General features: G+C 44.8%; 2 protein-coding genes across 4 annotated transcripts in view; one reads left to right on the top strand and one right to left on the bottom strand.

Moving 5' to 3' along the window:
* slc25a26 (solute carrier family 25 member 26) overlaps positions 1-21,524 on the top strand; it is a 361,771-nt gene that overhangs the window by 317,852 nt on the left and 22,395 nt on the right. Inside the window, exon 10 of one of the 2 annotated variants that reach the window (XM_072472311.1) lies at positions 19,449-19,607. The exons of the other annotated variant lie outside the window; for it this stretch is intronic. Coding sequence (XP_072328412.1) covers positions 19,449-19,545 — 97 coding nt within the window. The 3' untranslated portion in view covers positions 19,546-19,607. Of the gene's footprint in view, positions 1-19,448; positions 19,608-21,524 lie in introns of those variants that run through there. 2 annotated transcript variants of the gene reach the window in all.
* Positions 19,580-21,524, bottom strand: part of lrig1 (leucine-rich repeats and immunoglobulin-like domains 1) — a 186,710-nt gene continuing 184,765 nt past the window's right edge. For both annotated transcript variants that reach the window (XM_072472309.1, XM_072472310.1), the window contains exons 18-19: positions 20,946-21,179; positions 19,580-20,796 (exon numbers count right to left, since the gene is read on the bottom strand). In XM_072472309.1, coding sequence (XP_072328410.1) covers positions 20,630-20,796; positions 20,946-21,179 — 401 coding nt within the window. In that variant the 3' untranslated portion in view covers positions 19,580-20,629. The remainder of the gene's footprint in view (positions 20,797-20,945; positions 21,180-21,524) is intronic.

Here is a 21,524-nt window from a genome sequence, read left to right as displayed (position 1 = left end):
TGCTTACCACTGGCTGGGGACTAATGGCAATCCCACAATCCTTTGAGAGTATGAGCTTCCCCAATGAGGGGGGCTGGGAAATCATTAGCAGATTCCCTGCATAAATAAAGCCTGCCAGTTTGGAACCGGCAGAGGAGAGTGAGCAACAAGGGAGTTGCTGCTGCTGTTGTATATATATGTTGTTGTAAATAAATGTTATTTCTTTCTATCCTTCAACTCGTGCTGGATTCTTTGTGGCCCTCACAAAACTGGCGACAAGGGTTAAAGTGAATAGCTGTCTACACTGCTGAAGCCACCTCCCTGGATTTTTGTTGGATATAGGTTGGAAGTTGTTTTCTATTACACCATGTCTCTGTATGGACGTTTGGATGTTTTGACGCTGCGCTGGAAAGCTGGAACCAGTACGCACAACGGATGTGTTACTATTTCCGGGCAAACAACATCACCGAAAACGAGCGCCAGGTGGTCATATTGCTCACCACCTGCGGCCCGCATACGTTTGGGGTGATTAGGAGCCTTACGTACCCAGCTGAACCGGCAACCAAAACATTTGATGAACTTGTGAACGTAGTGGGGCAACATTTTAACTCAACCTCGTCCAGCGTTACCGGTTTAATACCGCTGAGAGGACACCAGGAGAATTCCTTGCCAACTTTCTATCCAGGCTACGCAGGATTGCGGAGTACTGTGACTATGGTGAGACCTTGTCAGAAATATTACGCGACCGTTTGGTTTGCGGTATTAACAGTGCGGCCACCCAGAGAGCCAACATTGACTTTTCAACAGGCCATTCAAATAGTATTGTCCCGAGAGAGCGCAGAACGGGGAGTACAGGAGCTACAGGGAATGGAGGTGCACGCCTTGGGGTGCAAGGTACCCTGGGCGAGGAAACGTCCGGATTGATGCCAGTGGCCGTCAGACATTCCTCCCCGAAGGGAGCCTTCTCCAGAACCAATGGATGAGGAGCTATGTCCTTGTCAGACTTGTGGGCGCCAACCCCGTCGCGGACGCCGGTCCTGGGGGCGCCAGAGGCGCCGTCGTTCCGACAGAAACTGGAGCCAGCCCAGGGGCCGTACCTTCCATTTGGATGAACCTGCAGCGACTACTCCTGAGGACATGGAGACGGAGGACGACTGCCTGCAGCTGCATTGTGTGGCAGCCCCCCATGTGGCCCCCATTAAGATGACAGTACGGGTCAATAGTCACCCACTTGAGATGGAGTTGGACACTGGTGCAGCGGTCTCCGTGATCGCCCAGAGGACATTCTACCGCATCAAGCCGGGTATACAGAACCTTACATTAACCGCCACACAGGCCAGGTTGGCCACCTACACGGGGGAACCATTGGACATTGCAGGAACTACGATGACCCCTGTTGTTTCTGGACACGTGTGATTGTCCCGGAAAAAGGACACGAGCTGATACTAAAAGACCTGCACACTGGGCATCCAGGTGTGACCAAAATGAAAATGTTGGCCCGGAGTTATGTCTGGTGGCCAGGCCTCGACACCGACATTGAGAAGGTGGCCCAAAACTGCTCCATTTGCCAGGAGCATCAGAAGCTTCCGCCGGCCGTGCCCCTACATCACTGAGAATATCCAGGACGGCCTTGGGCGCGCTTACATGCGGATTTTGCCGGCCCTTTTCAAGGATCCATGTTCCTTCTAGTAATCGATGCCCAGTCAAAATGGTTAGAGGTGCATAAGATGGTAGGCACAACGTCCTGCGCAACAATCGAGAAGATGCATTTGTCTTTCAGTACGCATGGCCTCCCCGAGGTGCTGGTCACGGACAACGGCACTCCGTTCACAAGTGAGGAGTTTGCGAGGTTCATGAAGATGAACGGCATCCGCCATATCAGCACCACCCCATACCACCCAGCTTCAAATAGGTTGGCAGAGCGCGCAGTGCAGACATTCAAATGAGGCCTAAAGACGCAGTCTTCCGGGTCAATTGTCACAAGACTGGCTCATTTTTGGTTTCCATATAGGACCACCCCACAGGCGGTGAATGGGGCAGCTCCCGTGGAATTCCTAATGGGCCAGAGACTTTGCACCCACCTTAGCATGGTTTTCCCAGACATTGGCGCAAAAGCACGCCGCACACAAGAACGACAGGAACATGGTTTTTCTCGGCCTCGGCCGATTCGGCAGTTTGCGCCCGGTGACCCAGTGTTCATTCGGAATTTTGCTGGTGGTGCCCAGTGGGTCCCTGGCGTAATCTTTCGCCAAACGGGCCCTATCTCTTACCAGGTGCAAGCCCAGGGTCATCTCCAGTGCAAGCATGTAGACCACGTTCGGTCCAGAAGACCATCCCTTCCAAAGATTCCCCGCCCCCGGAGCTCATTTCTACAGCCACAGAGACCAGACACAGTGGTCCTCACAATCTTCCTCTGGTGCCGCACTCAAAGCCTGCGCAGGTCGTTACAGAACCGCATGGAGATAGAGACGCCGAGATGACGGATGCAGCAGACTCCGACTCCGAGATGGAGACACAGGAAGCCTCAGAGGGGGAATCCTCGGGCCCACGGGCCGTGGATGTACAACTGTTACGCCGTTCATCACGGAAGCGCCGTTCTCCATCTCGTTACACGCCGCCCGATCCAGCGCCTCATGCAAATGGTGTTCGGCCTGCGGCAAAACGAGTCCGATGCCCTCCTTTGCCAGGATCTTCGGTGGATTCCTTGGACTTTGTGGGGGGGAGGGCTGTTATAACCTGCCTGCTTACCACTGGCTGGGGACTAATGGCAATCCCACAATCGATTGGGAGTACGAGCTTCCCCAATGAGGGGGGCGGAGAAATCATTCGCAGATTCCCTGCATAAATAGAGCTGGCCAGTTTGGAACCGGCAGAGGAGAGTGAGCAGCAAAGGAGTTGCTGCTGCTGCCGTTGTATATATATGTTGTTGTAAATAAATGTTATTTCTTTCTATTCTTCAACTCGTGCTGGATTCTTCGTGGCCCTCACAAAAGAAACGTTAGCTTTTTTTCTCCCCCTACAAATGCTGCCAGACCTGCTGAGATTTTCCAGCATTTTCTGTTTTGGTTTCAGATTCCAGCATCCGCAGTAATTTGCTTTTGGGACTCTTATTTTGCCTTCTAATAAGCGTCAGGTTGATTGGAGTTGTGAAAAATACGACTTTATTGCTAATTATTCACATGAATACACTTGAATAAGAACTGAATCAAAGCTTAGAAACATAATATCAAACAATATATAAAAAAGTCGAACACATGGCAAAAATAAAACATAAAGAAATCACTTCAACACAAACAAACAGATAGATGACTCAGGAATTCAGGAACAAACACCTCGACCACGAGGTCCTACTTTTAAGGGAATTCTTATCTCTGGTTTAACCCCTCATTTAGGTTTAATTCTCAGCTGAGACCTCCTAGTTAGAAGAAGAACAAAGAAACGTACAGCACAGGAACAGGCCCTTCGGCCCTCCAAGCCTGCGCCGACCATGCTGCCGTCTAAACTAAAATCTTCTACACTTCCGGGATCCGTATCCCTCTATTCCCATCCTATTCATGTATTTGTCAAGATGCCTCTTAAACTTCACTATCGTCCCTGCTTCCACCACCTCCTCCGGTAGCGAGTTCCAGGCACCCACTACTACCCTCTGTGTAAAAAAAAACTTACCTCGTACATCTCCTCTAAACCTTGCCCCACGCACCTTAAACCTATGCCCCCTAGTAATTGACCCCTCTACTTTGGGAAAAAGTCTCTGACTATCCACTCTGTCTATGCTCCTCATAATTTTGTAGACCTCTATCAGGTCGCCCCTCAACCGCCTTCATTCCAGTGAGAACAATCCAAGTTTATTCAACCGCTCCTCATAGCTAATGCCCTCTATACCAGGCTACATCCTTGTAAATCACTTCTGCACCCTCTCTAAAGCCTCCACATCCTTCTAGTAGTGTGGCAACCATAATTGAATACTATACTCCAAGTGTGGCCTAACTAAGGTTCTATACAGCTGCAAAATATGTCTACAGTTGTAGACAAACCCAGTCTAGCCCAGCAAACAAATCCGCTCTCAAATCAGCACCAAAGGCAGCCTTCAGTGGCCCAAGAGTACTTTGTCCCAAGTCTCCTGCCCCTCTGGTATTTCCATTCCTGAGTGCTCCATCCATACTTTCCTAAACCTTTCTTCATATTCTGATCCTTCCTCTGTCTTCTTTTGAATACAAGCAGTAACCTTTGTCCAATCAGTTTTTGGTGGATTGTATTTTAACAGCCATTGCTTAACTACAGTCCACCCCTCTTCTAGCTGTCGTTCGTCATCCCTTAGCGCTTCTTTAACATCTCTGGAAAGCTGTTCGTTGTCCCATCTAGGAATCATTACTGACAAAACTTGGACTCCATCCAACGGGTGGAGATTGTAAATGTGTCGTAATCGCTCAAGTCCTTCCCATGTTCCCATTCCCCCTTGGGGTTAGGCAATTCTTTAGACCATCTATCAATCTTTTCCGGATTAGCTGGTTCATGGACCAACTGTTGGGCACACTTGGCTCGGGAAATTCTTTGTTCCCTGTCCGAAGAGATTGTTCTTACCATCTTTACAGGGGCTACTCGTGTGCTGTGAGTCTTTCGGGACTTTGTTTTTTCTTTTGGGGTGTCCCCTCTTCCTGACTAATCTCTTCACCAGAGTCATCACAGGATTCCGAATCCGTTACAAAATCAGCTCAACTGGGACTAGCTTAATGGTTAAAAACTGGGCGGCATGGACTGGTTGGGCCGAAGGGCCTGTTTCCATGCTGTAAACTTCTATGATTCTATGATTCTGAGACCACCTCTGGTGGGTTATTTTTCGAATGCTCTTGTTTAATTACTTTTACATCGGGATGAAATGAAACTGCCACAGAAGAGTTTGCGGTCGCGAGTGGCTTCTTTTTCATTGGGGCGGTACGTCATGCATCGGGAACAACCTCTATAACCTTGCAGACTGGCAGAGGTGGGGACGGACTTCTGACGTTGGATCTACTGTTTCTGGGACGGGCCTCGGTTGTAATGGGGGTTGAGAGCCGGTTGAAAAGATGTTCCCCCCAGGTCAGGGATTTATCTGGTACCCTCCCTTTACGTTCCCTATTTTGGGTCAATAGATCTTGTACTCCCAGTTGAAGTCCTGATACTTCCGCTTTAAGCTTCGTATTTTCTGATGCTAACTCGCTATTTACTAATTGTAGCTTGTCTTTTTTTAAATTCAACACAGATACTTCACGTCTGAGTCTCGCAACTTCTTCCCCTAAATTTTCTGGCTTTTCAATTTTGGGTTTCTCTCTCTTTAGCTCTTCGCTGAATGCCCATAATTGCTCCTTCTGTTTTTTTATTTCGCGATCATAGTTGGTACTCAGTATAGACTCGTTTCTCTTTTGGCGATGGCTCATTACAATCAGGGACCATTTGGTCCATTTTACATCTCTCATACGGGTAGCCTTTTCCCCAAACTCCTCTTACATCATCAAGGGACCATTGTCCTTTGGAAGTATTGTGCTTTAGAAATTTCTGTTCAATCTCCGTACTGGTTTTGGTCATGTATCTCTTTGTTATCTGGAACATTTCTTCTGCAGAAATATCTGATGGGGCTCGGCCGTCCCTAGAAGTCGTAGGTAGATTTTTGGCCGCCATTTCAACGCTGCAATAGTATTTTCTAACCCTGGGCCTCAAGTCGTAGACTATTCCTTGGTCGGGGGATCACAATATATATATATATCTATAATGCTGTAACATCAGATGTTACTGGAAGTTGGGCCAATTTCAACCCGGACATTTTCGTAAGAGATGCGTAGAAGGTCATCCGATTCCACACGGCCGCAGATGTGAGGGTCTTTTACCTCGGTTATGACGATCTGCTGCCTGATGCCTCGGTAGCAGTCCTCCTGGCTGGCTCATCAAATTGTTGGGACTCTTAGTTTACCTTCTAATAAGAATCGATAGTCTGGTTGATTGGAGGTGTCAAAAACATGACTTTATTGCTAATTACTCACATGAATCCACTTAAATAAAAACTGAATCAAAACTTAGAAACAAAATATCAAACAATACATAAAAAGGTCGAACACATGGCAAAAAGCATAAAACATAAAGAAATCACTTCAACACAAACAAACAGATAGATGACTCAGGAATTCAGGAACAAACACCTCGACCACAAGATCCTACTTTTAAGAGAATTCTTATCTCTGGTTTAACCCCTCATTTACTCTCAGTAGAGACCTCCTGGTTTGTCCAAATGAACATCTGTTACTTAGAGGATTATTTGTTAATCAAACATTGGACATTACTCAAGATTGACTAGTGCCGAGCAAAACTAGCTCAGCGTCTGCATGCACAGTCTCAGGAAAATTACTGGATATGTTTTTCATACGTTCCATGTTACACAACTCGGCCCAGAGACCTTGCTATAACTGATTAGTTGATTAGACCGAGAACATCCTTAGTGCTTAATGCACTGGAATACAATGGCTAATTCATTATAACAATAACTGGATTCCCGCAGTCAAGACACTTTTAATAATTTTACCCCTCAGCTACATGCATCCAACTAGCACCTCAAACTATGAATAAAGCAATACTCTATAAAACACACAGCATACAATAATGAGGATCATGTCAGGAGTAATTAATCTGTAGTAAGAAGAAGAGGCTTGATTGAAATAATTAATTAAATATAATGTTTCCACAAGAGTAGAGCAGACTACTGAGATTTAAAGAATTTTTAAAAAACATGAAGGGTTTTTAATGGATTGAATAGGAAAAGACTATATCCTCTGGTTAGGGAGACGCTAACAATTCAAACTTTTCACAGAGAGCAAAAAGAGGGGTTATGAAAAATGTCTTTGCCAAGAGAATTGTTGGTGGGCATTGCAGGGAATGGTTGAAGCAAAGACCATTGCATCTTTTAAGAGACGGTTAGATAAGTATCTGAAGTGGAGAAAGATACAGGGAAATGAGGGGAGCACAAGACATTGAGATTGAGTTTGAATTTCTCGAGCAAAGAGCTGGCAAAAATATAATGGGATGAATGGCCTCCCATCTGTACTGTAAACTCCTGTGGTTTTGATTTTCTTTTATCGCACCTATTTTTGACTTAGTCATACACTATGGTATGCCATATACACGTGCAGGAAGAATTTAATAGTCTGAAGTGTTTTGCAACAAAGCTTGGAATAATCTGAAGACAATTGAGCGTAACATTTACAAGCTTAACAAGATTTAAATGTCAATCTGTTTGACAGTGTGGCCAGTACATGCCTGGTACAAATTGCTGTGCTTTAACGTTATAATTACAGAAATGAGCTGAATCACTGTCTAGTAAAACCATAAACTGTTTCCATCTGTCGGCTGTAAGTCAATTTTAGAAAACCTAAATAACTCTGAAAACAAGCTGCTGAACTACTAAATGATATAAATTTGGAAATAATGTCAGGAATATTTGCTAGATTCCGGGTGCATGCATATGTGTTCATGCCTGCCGTAACTACTACATCAGTCTACCACATAACTTGTTGACTGTAAAGTGCTTTGGCATGTCCTGAGGCCATGCCATGAATGGTGCTAGTTCTTTATTTTCTGGATTTTTAATCTCTGCAGCAAAGCACTCAAGATTAGACCTAATCTGGCTACATGTAAAAGCTAGTTTCCATCAGCTAATTTACTTTCATCTTAATCAGAGAGTTGCTGTCAATACAGGTTTCGAGATCATCTCCCGCATTGGTTATCTTTGAACTTCTCTGAGTAAGATTGCTAATTAAATCCCAATACATGTTTTGTTAAGTGCCATTTTAACTGAACCAGCAATATTAAACACTGGCTCCAAGATCAGTTTAGAGGCTGGGGTTTCTGTCAGGACTTACTCACCTCCAGACTACCTGAGCCCTGTGCACCTACAAGGCACAAGCCAGCAGTGTGATGGAATACTCTCTGTTCTCATGGATGAGAGCAGTTCCGACAAGATTCAAGTTTTACATCACCCAGGACAAAGCTACCTCACTTGATCACACCCCAACCACAACTTTAAACACTAATTCCCTTCATCAGCAGTGCACAATTGCAGCGGTGTGTTACCATCTACAAGATGCACTGCAGCAAGGCTCTTTCGATAACATCACCTCCAAGTCACACACCAATCTGTCTTGGAAATACATCGCTGTTCCTCTGTTAAAATCCGGCTGGATTAAAATCCTGTTACTTCCTAGTTAATAACACTGTGGGAACCCTTGACAGCCTTATCTGCAGCAATTCAAGAAGGTGGCTTATCATTACCTTCTCAAGGACAATTGGGGCTGGTTCATAAATGCTGCCCTTGCCAGCGATGACTGTGCATGAAAAGAATGGAAGGTTATGCACTATGGATTTGAATCCATTGTGGTCTGGTTGAGGTTAACTAGCCTTGTTTTATGTTGGAACCATACAACAAGCAGATAGGATCTGCCCAAATTGCCTCAGGACCAGTGAGAGATTTTACCTGTGATTCGAATGGGTGTCAACTGCTGGGGGCCTTAAAATGTTGTGGGATCCTGTAGTGAAAGCTCTCTGGTGCAGGCCAGTGAGTTTAATCTGAAGACAGGAATTCTGTCAATGCAGAAGACTACTCTGTGAGAGGAGACAGGGCTAGCAGAACTGCATCTCCTCCCCCCCCCCCCCCCCCTTTCATTAGTTCTTTGGGTATTAGTGTCACTGGCAAGGACAACATCCATTGCCCATTACCAGCTGCCCTTAAGGTGGTGGTGCCCTTATTCAACAGGGATAAAAGGATTGAGAGTGGACAAAAAATATTGACCAGAAACTGCAAGAATGAGGTTTGTTTTATAGTCTGTTGAATTTGTGCACATAAGACCCTTTGCTCACATTCTTCTGGTCCATCCACTATCTATGCTGTTTTAACTTAGTTACTGAAGTTTCTATCTCCTGTTATCACTGCCACTTTCCTGAATCAGCAACGTTCATTCTTGAGTTTTGCACTTCTATGTCCAATGACACTTTATTTTTGCTTTCAAAACCATAGTTGCAATGTGTTCGGGTTATTCCTGCGTACATTAACAGAAAGGATTTTTACTCCAGAACACCACCTTTTTCTATATTTTACATTTGTAACCAGAGGCTGGATTCCCCAGCCACGTGTTGCTCGGCGTGCCGTTCGCCAGCAGTAGGATTCTCTATTCTCGCCGCTTGTCCATGGGATTTCCCATTGAACCCACTAGAGTCATACAGTGCAGAAAAGACCCTTTGGTCCATTGAGTTTGCATAGACAATAACTACTGCTAATCTCACGCTAATCCCACTTGCCAGTACTTGTCCCATATCCATGAATAAGATGGCGTCTCAAGTGCTCATCCAAATGCTTTTTAAAGTTTGTGAAGTAACCAGCCTCCATTACCTTCCCAGGCAGTGCATTCCAGATTCTCACCACACTCTTGAGTGAAAAATGTTTTCTCAAATCCCCTCGGAATCTCCTGCCCCTCACCCTAAATCTCTGCCCCCTTGTGATTGACCCCTCTACAAAGGGGAACAGCTGCTTCCTATTTATCCTGTCCAGCCCCCTCTTAATACACCTCAATCATATCCCCCCTCAGGCTTCTCTGCTCCAAAGAAAACAATCCAAGCCTATCCAGTCTCTCCGTACAGCTCAGATGCTCCATCTCAGGCAACATCCTGGTGAATCTCCTCTATACACCCTCCAGTGCAACCATTTCCTTCCTATAGTGCGGTGACCAGAACTGCGCACACTACTCCAGCTGTGGCCTAACCAATGTTCTGTACAGCTCCAACATAACCTCCGTGGCACTCCTGATAAAGGAAAGTGTCCCATATGCCTTCTTAACTACTCTATTAGAGCCATTGAAGTTTACAGCATTAAAACAGCCCCTTCAGTCCAACTTGTCCATGCTGCGCAGTTTTTACCACTAAGCTAGTCCCAATTGCACACATTTGACCCATATCCCTCTATGCCCATCTTTCTCATATAACTGTCTAAATGCTTTATAAAAGACAAAATTGCTCTGCCACCTTCAGGGATCTGTGAACAAGTAACCCAAGATTAATATATTCCTCTGAACTTCCCAGTGTCCTGCCATTCATTACATACTCCCTTGTCCTGTTTCTTCTTCCCAAGTGTATCACCTCACACTTATCAAGATTAAATACCATCTGCCACAGCTCTGCCCATCTGGCCAACCCCATCTATATCTTCCTGACTGGGGTGTGCTGCCAGCGGGAAAAGTGAATCCCGATGACCAGAGAATTCTGGCCCAGGTTTTGAGATGGGCATTTTTCAGATTTTCATGCAGCCTGTCACAACTTAACTTGGAGGTTTTGAATTAGAAATACTATTCAGCCTCCCCTGCTGGGATGTGAGTAAAGCCATTCCAAGTGTGGTACTTCAACAACAACAACTTGCATTTATATAATACTTTTAATGTAGTAAAAGGTCTGAAGAAATATTACCAAACAAAATTTAGTGCCAGGCCACATGAGTTATTTAGACAGATGACCAAAGGCTTGATCAGAAATAGGTTTTATTAAACGTTCTAAAGGAGAGAGGTTAGGAAGCAGAATGGTTTGGTGAGGAAATTGCTAGCTGAAAGCATAGCTGCCAGTGGTAGAACGATTAGGGATGGGGTAGCAGGCCAAAATTAGAGGAGAGCAGAGACCTTGGGCTGTTCTACAACTGGAGGAGATTACAGAGGATAGGGTAGGATGAGGCCACACAGGATTTCATAGCAAGGATGAGAATTTTAAAAAGTGAAGCACTTTTGGCAGGTCATCAAATACAGGGCTGAGAGGTGAACAGGTCTTAGTGCAAGATAGAATTTTGAATGAGGGGGCCGATCAGCAAAGTATTGGAATAGTCAAGTCTAGAGGTAACAAAGGCATGGATGAAGGTTTCAGCAGCAAATGATCTGTGACAAACTCCGAGTCGGGTGGTGGTACAGAGGTGGAAATAGGCAGTCATAGCGATAGCACGGACATATGTTTGAAAATTCATCTCGGGGTCAAACACAACACAAATCTTTCAGGGAGAAGGATGTAGTCATTGACTAGAGAATGGAGTTTGTGGTAGGACCTGAAGAAAATGGCTTCAACCTCCCAGTGTTTTTGATGTAAATCTGCGCACTTAGCTCCAAATGTCAAGCAAGCAGTGTAATGATTTACAGTCACTGGAAGGGTCGAGAGACATGGCTGGTCATGTCAGCAAATATGTGGTATCTAGTGTTATCGAATGATGTTGCCAAGGGGGTAGGTAGTATGTCAATGCAAAATAGGATAGGGCTAGTGGGGAGGGAAAGGGAAGAGAAGTAAATGCAGGTGACTCTGGCTATGATTAGATAAATAATAATGAAACCATGTAAATGTAGTCCCAACTGAACAAAGTTATACAGGGCAGGTGGTTGTCAATTTGATTCCTGATTCTGTACCACATTGTCTGATCTCAACCTAAATAATTGAGTTTAAATCAAAAGCAGAATCCCTACAGTGCAGCAGGAAACCATTTGGCCCATTGAGTCTGCACCAACCCTCCGAAACTCAACCTGGGCCCACTCCCCCGCCCTATCCCCATGACCCGCGCATTGATCCTAGCCAACCTACCTAACCTCCAACATGGAGGAAACACTCAGCTCAGCCCCTATCCATGGGGAGAACGGGTATATTGATATTGCAGGGTTCTTCATCAGAATTCCTTTTGTCATGCATCTCTTCTTAAATTCTAACTGGGCTTAACAGATTTCCAGCATCTGAAGGTTTTCTTCAATAATTATGGTGCTTCAGTTTGCCATACGCCTTGGAAAAGGATAAGGAAATAATCAGTAGGGTGCCTCCTTCTGATTATTATCCAGTGTCTGGAATAATGCTTATAGATCCAATTCACTTATAGTGCCTTCCTCAGCAAAGCTATGGTTCACACCACAGGGATTGTGCTGTCAACAACCATTGAATGGGCAGCACGGTAGCATAGTGGTTAGCACAGTCGCTTCACAGTTCTAGGGTCCCAGGTTCGATTCCCGGCTTGAGTCACTGTGCGGAGTCTGCACCTTCTCCCCGTGTCTGCGTGGGTTTCCTCCCACAGTCCAAGGATGTGCGGGTTAGGTGGATTGGCCATGCTAAATTGCCCTTAGTGTCCAAAATGGTTAGGTGGGGTTAATGGATTACGGCAATAGGGTGGAGGTGTGGGCTTGGGTAGGGTGCTCTTTCCAAGGGCTGGTGCAGGCTCGATGGGCCAAATGGCCTCCTTCTGCACTGTAAATGCTATGATTCTACGAAACATGAGCACATTAATGCCTTCTAGAAAGAGGAGCTGAAGAAAAACTGATAGAAGAGTCAAATGTCTAGATTTTGGTATCAGGTTGAATGGATCATATAAGGAACGATAACAGTCTCTTCAATTATTTGATAAGTTGACATAGTAGAAAAGTCAGCAAAGTTGAAGTCTGTGGAATGAAAGGGAGAATGGCCGCAAGGACAAGAAACTGAGGGTAGTGGTGAATGGCTGGAGAGCCATGTCAGCATGGTTTTATGAAGGGTAAGTCATGCTTGACAAACTTGTTTGAGTTGTTTAAGGATGGAACCAGCGAGGTGGATAAATAGGAAACCTGTGGATGTGGCATATCAAGACTTCCAGAAGATGTTTGACAAGGTGCCGCATAAAAGACTGATCCAGAAGGTGAGATCGCAGGGGTTGGGGATAGGGTATTCGATTAGATTGAGGATTGACTGACTGACAGAAAGCAGAGGGTCGGGATAAATGGGTCCTTTTCTGGCTGGCGAACTGTAACTAGTGGGGTGCTGCATGGGTCAATCCTCTGACCTCGACTGTTTACAATATATAAGTGATCTGCAAGCAGGGACAGAATGTAAATTTGCAGATGATACTAAAATAGGTTGGGAAACAGGCTGTGAAGAGGAGATGAAGAGTTTACAGATGGATATAGATAGGCTAGGAGAAGGGGACAAAATTTGGCAGATGCAATTTAAATGTGGATTAGTTTGAGGTTATCCATTTTGGATGAAAAAATAGAAAGGCAAATTATTGCCTAAATGGAAAGCAGATTGAAAATGCGTCTGGGCAGAGAGATCTTTGTTCATGGATCGCAGAAAGTCTGTACGCAGGTACAGCATGTAATAAAACAAGCAAATGGAATTTTAGTGTTTCTTGCAAAAGGACTGGAGTATCAAAATAGAGAAGTGTTGTTGCAATTGTATAGAGTATTGGTGAGACCACATCTTGAGCATTGTATCTAGTTTTGGTCTCTTTATTTGAGGAAGGATGTGTGGCATTGAAGGCAATTCAGAAGAGGTTCACCAGATTGAATCTGGGAGTGAAAGGGTTGACATCTGGGGCGGGATTCTCTGACCCCCCCCGCTGGGTCGGAGAATCGCCGGGGGGCGTTGTGAATCCTGCCCCCGCCAGGCGTCGAATTATCCGGCACCAGTCGGCGCCCCCCCCCCCCCCCCCCCCCGGACGATTCTCCGGCCCGCGATGGGCCAAAGCCCTGCTGCTGCTATGCCGGTCCCGCCGGCGGGAATTGAACCAGGTCCCTTACCGGCAGGACCGGGCGGCGCGAGCGAACTCCGGGGTCCTTTGGGGGGGGGGTGGCGCAGGGCGTTCTGGCCCCGGGGGGTGCCCCCACAGTGGCCTGGCCCGCGATCGGGGCCCACCAATCCACGGGCGGGCCTGTGCCGTGTGGGCACTCTTTTACTACGCGTCGGCCATGTACGGCTCCGCGATGGCAGACGCGTAGGTGACGTGTGTCCCCCCCCCCCCCCCCCCCCGCGCATGCGCGGGCTCCCGCCGGCCGGAGTCCCTTTGGCCCCGGCTGGCGTGGCGGCAAAGGCCTTCCACTCCAGCCGGCGGGGCGCCAACCACTCCTGGGCGGGCCTAGCTCCTAAAGGTGCGGATTCTCCGCACCTTTGGGGTGGCCCGACGCCGGAGTAGTCCACGCCACTCCATCCCGCCGGGACCCCCCCGCCCCACCGGGTAGGGAAGAATCCCGCCCATGAGGAGAGATTGAACAGTTTGGACTTATACTCACTGGAGTTTAGAAGAATGATAGGGGACCTGATCGAGGTATTTAAAACACTAAGAGGGATTGATAAAGCAAACAAAGACCAAATGTTCCCCCTTATGGGGCAATCTAGAATGAGGTCACAGAAATGGGTTGAGAGACGGTAGATTTAAAGCTGAGGTGAGGCGGAACTACTTCTCACAGAGGGTGGTGAATTCATGAAACTCGCTGCCCCATAGTGTGGTGGAGTCTGAAACATTAAATCGTTTCAAGAAGGAGAAAGATATATTTCTGATTTTTTAAAAAGAGTTAGAGAAAATCACTGAAAATGTCTTATTATCATCAGCTTCCTTTGCCCCCATGCTTGAGGGATTATCTGTTCTCTAGGGTCCTCTAACAGAGGCTGTCCCTCCATTGATGCTGGTGCAACAGCCTTTCTGGAAGTTTTCCCATCGGCACCACCACATCAAGGCTGACTGCTATTTGTATCTTGGCTGCTTCCATTTCCTTGGATACCACAAGGGTGAGCACTACATTGATGTAACTGAGAGCAGAGACCACAACATCAACCCAGAGCAGTTCGTTGGGGTTTATTTCACTTGAGCAAATTTACATTATAATTTATTGTGAAAACTGCAAAATTTGAGCCATAAGACATAGGAGCAGAATTGGACCACTCGACCCATCAAGTCTGCTCTGCCATTCAGTCATAGCTGATATTTTTCTCATCCCCACGATGATAAACTTGAGCTTCTGTTCTTTAATGGCAAAACTGGAAAAGAGGGAAGTGGTGATGGGAAGTAATGGCCTTTGAATGGGGACACTGAGACTGTTGGACATATGCGTATTGGTAGTAAGAGTAGATCTGTTCTGCCTTCAATGGATGTGTTCTCACAGGCAGATCAAAGTTATAACGCTATATTCCTGCTGGAGGAGAAGTGCTCGGGAGAAGACATTCAGACCATCCCGAGGAGAGCTTTGACTGCTGAGCTGGCCCCAGCCACCTCCCTACAACATGGGCACTTCTCTGTTCTGCATGTTCCTCCTCCTCACTTTTTTTCCTCTAATGAGCAGCACTTTGCCCTCTTCAAAGTCCACTCCTTTCTGGAAGGCCATGTTATAGAGGGTGCAGCAAACCACCATAGTGACCAAGACCCTTGCAGGAGTGTCCTGCACGGAAGAAGAGCCACATCTTCTGAAACCCAATGGCAAGCTCGATGATTGTCCACGTTAGCAGATGGCAACGGTTGTAATGCGTGTGTCTTGGGGATCGCATAAATGGCTGAGTAGGCATCTCTTAAAAGGATAAAAACCGAAATGCAGCAGGTCAGACGGTATCTGTGGAAAGAAACCGAGTTAACGTTTAGGGTTATGATTTCATTTCAGATTTCAAGCCGCTGCAGTAACTTGTCTAGACTCCGTCCATGAACTTTGGTTGGTGGCCTGAATGGCTGTAGCACCCTGGACTGGCAGAGGTCGAATACGTTGAGGCATCTGCCAGGATAGCGAGTGCACACGTGGTTAAAAGTTTTGGGGGTTTCAGAACAGCTGAATATTGAGGGAGTGGAAGCACTAGTCACTCTCTCTGGCTTAACGGTTATGTGGAAATGATGCCCTGTATCAGTGGGAATCCAGTGATGGTGACTACCTTTTGTGCCTGCGAGTTTGGAATTGTGCACTAGTCTGAAATTGATTGCACTGTCCAGCTCTTGCAAGCAGGCCATCAGTGATCTGCAAATTGCAATGTGTGATGCTGCTTAAGGCCAATTGAAATATTTAGATAAATGCAGGTTCAAGACGTTGCCAGAAAGGAGATGCGGAGCTTCCCAGTTGAGCCAGCTTCCACATTGCTGGAGGAGGTGCTGATGACGGGGACTGGAGAAGGGGGTAGTATCGGTGGTTTACGGGGCTATTTTGGAGGAGAAGGCGCCGCTGGAAGGGATCAAGGAAAAGTGGGAGGAAGAGTTGGGAGAGGGTATGGAGGAGGGGTTCTGGTGTGAGGTGCTCTGGAGGGTGAACGCCTCCAACTCGTATGCGAGGTTGGGGCTGATACAGCTGAAGGTGGTGTATAGAGCACACCTTACAAGGGAGAGGATGAGCCGGCTCTTTACGAGGATAGATGTATGTGAACGTCACGGGGGCGGGGGGTGGCGGGCACGTTCATATGTTTTGGTCCTGTCCAAAACTGGAGGATTACTGGAAGGGGGTGTTGTAATCTCTAAAGTGGTGCACGTGAAACTGGACCCAGGCCCTCGGGAGACCATATTCGGGGTGTCGGACCAGCCGGGGTTGGAAATGGGCACGGAGGCAGATGTTGTAGCCTTCGCCTCGTTGATCGCCCGAAGGCGAATCCTGTTAGAGTGGAGATCAACCTCTCCACCCTGTGCCCTGGTGTGGTGATTGGACCTGCTGGAATTCTTGACGCTTGAATAGGTCAAATTTGAACTGAGGGGGAAGGATGAAGGGATTCTACAATTCATGGGCGTTATCCATTTTGCGCTTTCGAGAATTGGATCACATCGAACACTAGGGGGGTTGGGGGGAGGGGGACTATGTGTTAATGGTGACTGTGAGTGATTCCTTTTTGTCATTTGTTAATGTTAATGTGCGGGCTAATCTTTGGGGGTTTGGTGGGAGGATGGGATTGTTGTTATTGATATGGGGATTGACATCACATTCATTACTGATTGTTTGTTGTTGGGTGTAAATTTGGGAGAAAATGTGAAAAAGAATTAAAAAATATTTTAAAAAAGAAAAAAGCCAAGGCTCACTGCTGAACTTTGGAACGAGCCAGGATTGAAGATGTTCAAGGCCACAGTGACTTTAATGACTACCGACAGGGGAGTGGCACGGAAGGTCTTTGGTAAGAGATTTGTGTCCATGTTGCTATTTACCCAGATAGGTGCTTTGACATGTCCAGGTAAATACTTGTTCAGCAGTGTACTTAATGCTGTATGGCCTGGTTGCCTCCCTGCCCCCTTGTTCCTTTTCTCTCCTCGTGCCCAGAGCACTGCGTCAGCTCCTGCAGATGTTGTTCCTCAATGCTATTTGACCCAATCTTGGATTAATGTCCAGCTTTGCCTTACTTGTGATCAGCTGTATTCACAATCCTTAGTGGACTCCCCTGTGGTCTCAGGATTCCTGAAGGATCATCAATCCTCGACCGCACAAACACTTACTCCATTAACTCTGCTCTCCCACTGGCAGTGTGCCCCCTCAATTGTGCACTTTCTATGGGCTGACTAATTTGAATGGCATGGCCATGATCATGTCTGGGCCCCACCCCATTCCCACCTGCTTCCACCTGGACTGCTCCATTTCCATTGTCCCCCCCCCCCCCAAGCAAAAAGTCCAAATTGACAAGCCCCTAAAGGAGTTGAATGGCCTACTCCTGTTCCGACAAGCTCAGTAATGTATAGTAGCCAGGTTACTAGGTCCTGTTTTCCCTGTTCCTGAACAGTATAGTCAGCAATGCTAATTTTCACGTTCACCTGCTTCCATATAGTGACTTTTAAATCTTGATTTAAGATATTGCTAGGACATCAATGTTATTTGCTATCCTGTGCCAATTGTGAAGGACAAAACTTGGCATAACCAGATAATCCCTGTTCACCTAGATTAATTTTTTTTAAAGCCAGTATCAATGCATAATTTGGACTCCATGATCTGTCGCTCATTGGATGCATCTAAAGGCTGAAGTGTTCTGGCAATATACAAGATAGACATATGTAGCATTTTGGATAAAACCTTATAATGTGCAATTACAGAGACCTGGCTTACCTATAGGTGAAATAGATAACTTTAGAAGACTTTCTGTAACAGACAAGGATTAGAAGCTTATTTTTGTATATGGAATAACGAGCGATTCACCAGCATTCCTTTATTGACATTTACTTCAAATGAGAGGATACCTTGTGTTTACATACACCAGGAAATTGAGCATTGCTTTATTGGAAATGAAAATCGCTTATTGTCACAAGTAGGCTACAAATGAAGCTACTGTGAAAAGCCCCTAGTCGCCACATTCCGGCGCCTGTTCGGGGAGGCTGTTAGGGGAATCGAACTGTGCTGCTGGCCTGCCTTGGTCTGCTTCCAAAGCCAGCGATTTAGCCCTATGCTAATTTATTACACTAAATCCTTTGAATGTGGTTAAATATAATGATGTTAGAAATGTATTATAACCTATAACCACATGATTTTTGTACTGAATGCTAGTGTTGGAATGAGATCAGACAAATTTCAGAATTTCAAACTATGCTGCTAGTTAATTAGTGGATCTCCCATTGCCTAGCCCACAAAAACTAGGGAAATTCTCAGTCTGCATTAGTTGAAGTGTGCAATGTAAAAACTGTGCAAATGTTATTAAATTTGCTAACATCAAGAATCTGAGAGTTAGCGATCATGGAAAAATCAAACGGAGTAGATTTTTTGTGTATACATTTTTTTTCCCCAATTAAGGGGCAATTTATAGTGTGGCCAATCCACCTAACTGCACATTTGTGGGGGTGAAACCCACGCAGACACGGGGAGAATGCGCAAACTCCACACGGACACTGGCCCAGAGCCGGGATTCAAACCCAGGTCCTCAGTGCCGTAGTCCCAGTGCTAACCACTGTGCCACGTGCTGCCCTTAAACGGAGTAGATTTATTTGCAGATTTAGGGTGCACTCAATTAATTTCTCCGATATCAGCAGAAAACTTTTGACAGTGGTGAGAGATTTGTGGACCCTCACTTTAATGATAAAAGTTATGTATAGTTAAATAATCCATTTCATTTTCACGTACTTAATTAGATTTCTGCTGAGAGTGGAATAGTTTAAAAATATGAAGGATGGTGACATCTGACTTTTCAGACCTGACCCCAAGAATTGGGCTAAAAAAGGTGCTCAAGACTCAGGGGAAAAGACAATCCATTAATAAAGTTATAGAGGAGCACTTGGAGTCTGAACTAACCGGACTACTGCAGATTTTGAACAAGTGTATTCTGCATTAATACAGAGTAGGTAAAGGCGCGACGTGCAAGCTGGACAAAATCCACTTTTGCAGTAGGACCAGTGAAATCTTAAAATATTGAAAGTGGGTGTCACAATTTGTGGACATGATCCAGTGTCTTGGTTTCTCAGGACTGGCTAAGCCGAACTTCATATCAAATGTGGGTTTTGGGCAGCATACTGCAAATGTATAAAAGCAAATTACTGCGGATGCTGGAATCTGAAACGAAAGAGAAAATGCTGGAAAATCTCAGCAGGTCTGGCACCATCTGTAGGGAGAGAAAAGAGCTTTGACAGTCATTGGACTCAAAATGGCTTTTTTCTCTCCCTACAGATGCTGCCGGACCTGCTGAGATTTTCCAGCATTGTCTCTTTAGTATGGTATAATTTGGATATTATAGCTTTTTATATGGACAAATATAATTAATGTTTTGTCTTTTTTTCTCAGCTTATTTTCAGGAATTGTCCCCAGAGTAGCATGGATCAGTCTTGGTGGTTTTATTTTTCTAGGAACATATGATAAAATGCACAAAATGCTTCTATAAAAATCGGTCAAGAAGTGCAAATATTGAACTGCAATTGTATTATAAATGATTTTTATTCGACACTTCAATACCTTTGTTAGACACTTCTATATTTTACATTTCTGTAACAATGTATATTTTTACCAAATTGTATAAATAAATATTTGTGCAGAAAAGTAACACTTCCTTCCTCAGTGTGCCTCCTTTTGAGCAGCTTTGCTGTGTCCTTTCTGGTAATGTATAAAAAGTGAATATTAACCGTGGATAGCCATTTTTTTTCCTAATGTGGTTTGAGGCAGATTCAACATGAAAATATTTACTGGATGCCATTCTATCAAGAGGATTTTAAAAACCGCACTCTATTCTTATATTATTTGTTTCCAATTTTTAGCAGTTGATTAGTAAAATCTAAATGAATTTTGTTAACCCCCAATGCCATTTTTCCTAAACATGCAGTTCCCCAAACAATCTGGACAAGCAGCGTATGATTAATTACATTTTTGGCTGATTGAGTGGCTTTTCTAGAACATTATTTCTCTTTACTTTCTATACCAAAATTACAAAAGAAGGAACTTGGTCTATAAATTAAATTCTGTAGTAATGCAATTGCCTAATTTTTATTTGCTTTTCATTCTACTCTGCACTTCTCTACTACTAGCTAGTCAGTGGAAGGGCAAATGGATTTTACACAAGCAGTTATTTTCATCATGACCCCTTGTAATAAGGCACCAGAAGGTTTAGCAAAATTTAAAAACAGCAACCAACATAACCAGGAGAAATGGTTTTAAAAAGTCATGTTATTCATGCACTAAATAGGTTTAAAATATCTTCTGTAATATGGAAACTCTTATGTACAAACATATAAAAACATTCCTTTCTCTCTGTACATTATACCCTGCATTTACATGCTTTAAATGCAAGTCAATTGTTGAGCTACAAATTCTTCCCATGGAAGCTTAAAATATTTACAATTGAAGAACGCTCGAATAGGATTATTCCCACACAAGCTCTGTCCTGCCATGTTGTTGGAGAGGTGAGGTAGTAACAAAAAACTGAGTTTTCAGTGCACAAGCATGAGTTTGCATTTGTCTGCAATTTTTGATTTTCAAACCAAGTCACAGGATTGTGATAACTGTCCATTAAGTAGTAATGTCTGTTTGATGTCAACTCCAGTGTCACTGCACAATATAGTCTGAGGTTTGTCACACAAAGATACTGATTGGTGGCTTGAGGTCTCCAATAGTGGAGGTTGCGCAGGTTGAGAAGACAAACCTAAAAATTAAAAACAAATTGGCAGAAGTTGGCTAAGAATTTTGTCCAATATAAAAGCAAACCAAATTATAATTTGGTACTTGTATCCCTTAAAGATCTAATATTGGCTTAGGTTTTATGTTTATGTACTTCAAAAGGCCAGACATTACCATTTCTGTCAGCAAACTTTCCATCTGTTAAATTCGGTGATGTCATCCTATCATGGTTGCTCGGATATACAAACTCTTGCCTCTCCCCTAAGTTGCATGGATAATGGTTCAAAATGCCTTCATCGGTTCTGGTCTGTTCTGCATGATGATCCACATTTCTATATGCATTTGAACATTTGAGTCCCTTGGAGTAAACGTTGGCATTATCAAACTGATCCGGAACACCAAAAGAACCTATTAACATGGAGTAATTTTCAGTCATTGTACAAAGGGCATGTTATTTGTGCAAATATCCATTTTTATTATTTAACCTCGAGAATGGTCGTGTGCTGTTCAGTGCAATGAGCTCTTACAGGTACATTATTTCATTTTCCTTACGACACTTATGGTGCAAAACTAGTGAAAGGTTCAAGGAGCGAGTAATCATGCATGCTTTTCCCTATTTACACCAAAACTAAAATTACTTAGCTGGTACTCCGAATCCTCCTTGCCCATACTCCTATTAGCATTGGGAAATGCTCTTTTGGACTAAAAAGGATCTGATTTTATCCATCAAATGCTGATATTCCAATTTAGCAT

This window comes from Scyliorhinus torazame, chromosome 13, assembly GCF_047496885.1.
Source record: "Scyliorhinus torazame isolate Kashiwa2021f chromosome 13, sScyTor2.1, whole genome shotgun sequence".
Lineage (NCBI taxonomy): Eukaryota > Metazoa > Chordata > Chondrichthyes > Carcharhiniformes > Scyliorhinidae > Scyliorhinus > Scyliorhinus torazame.
The sequence above is the reverse complement of the archived record's forward strand: the minus strand, read 5'-3'. Positions and strand labels throughout refer to the sequence as shown.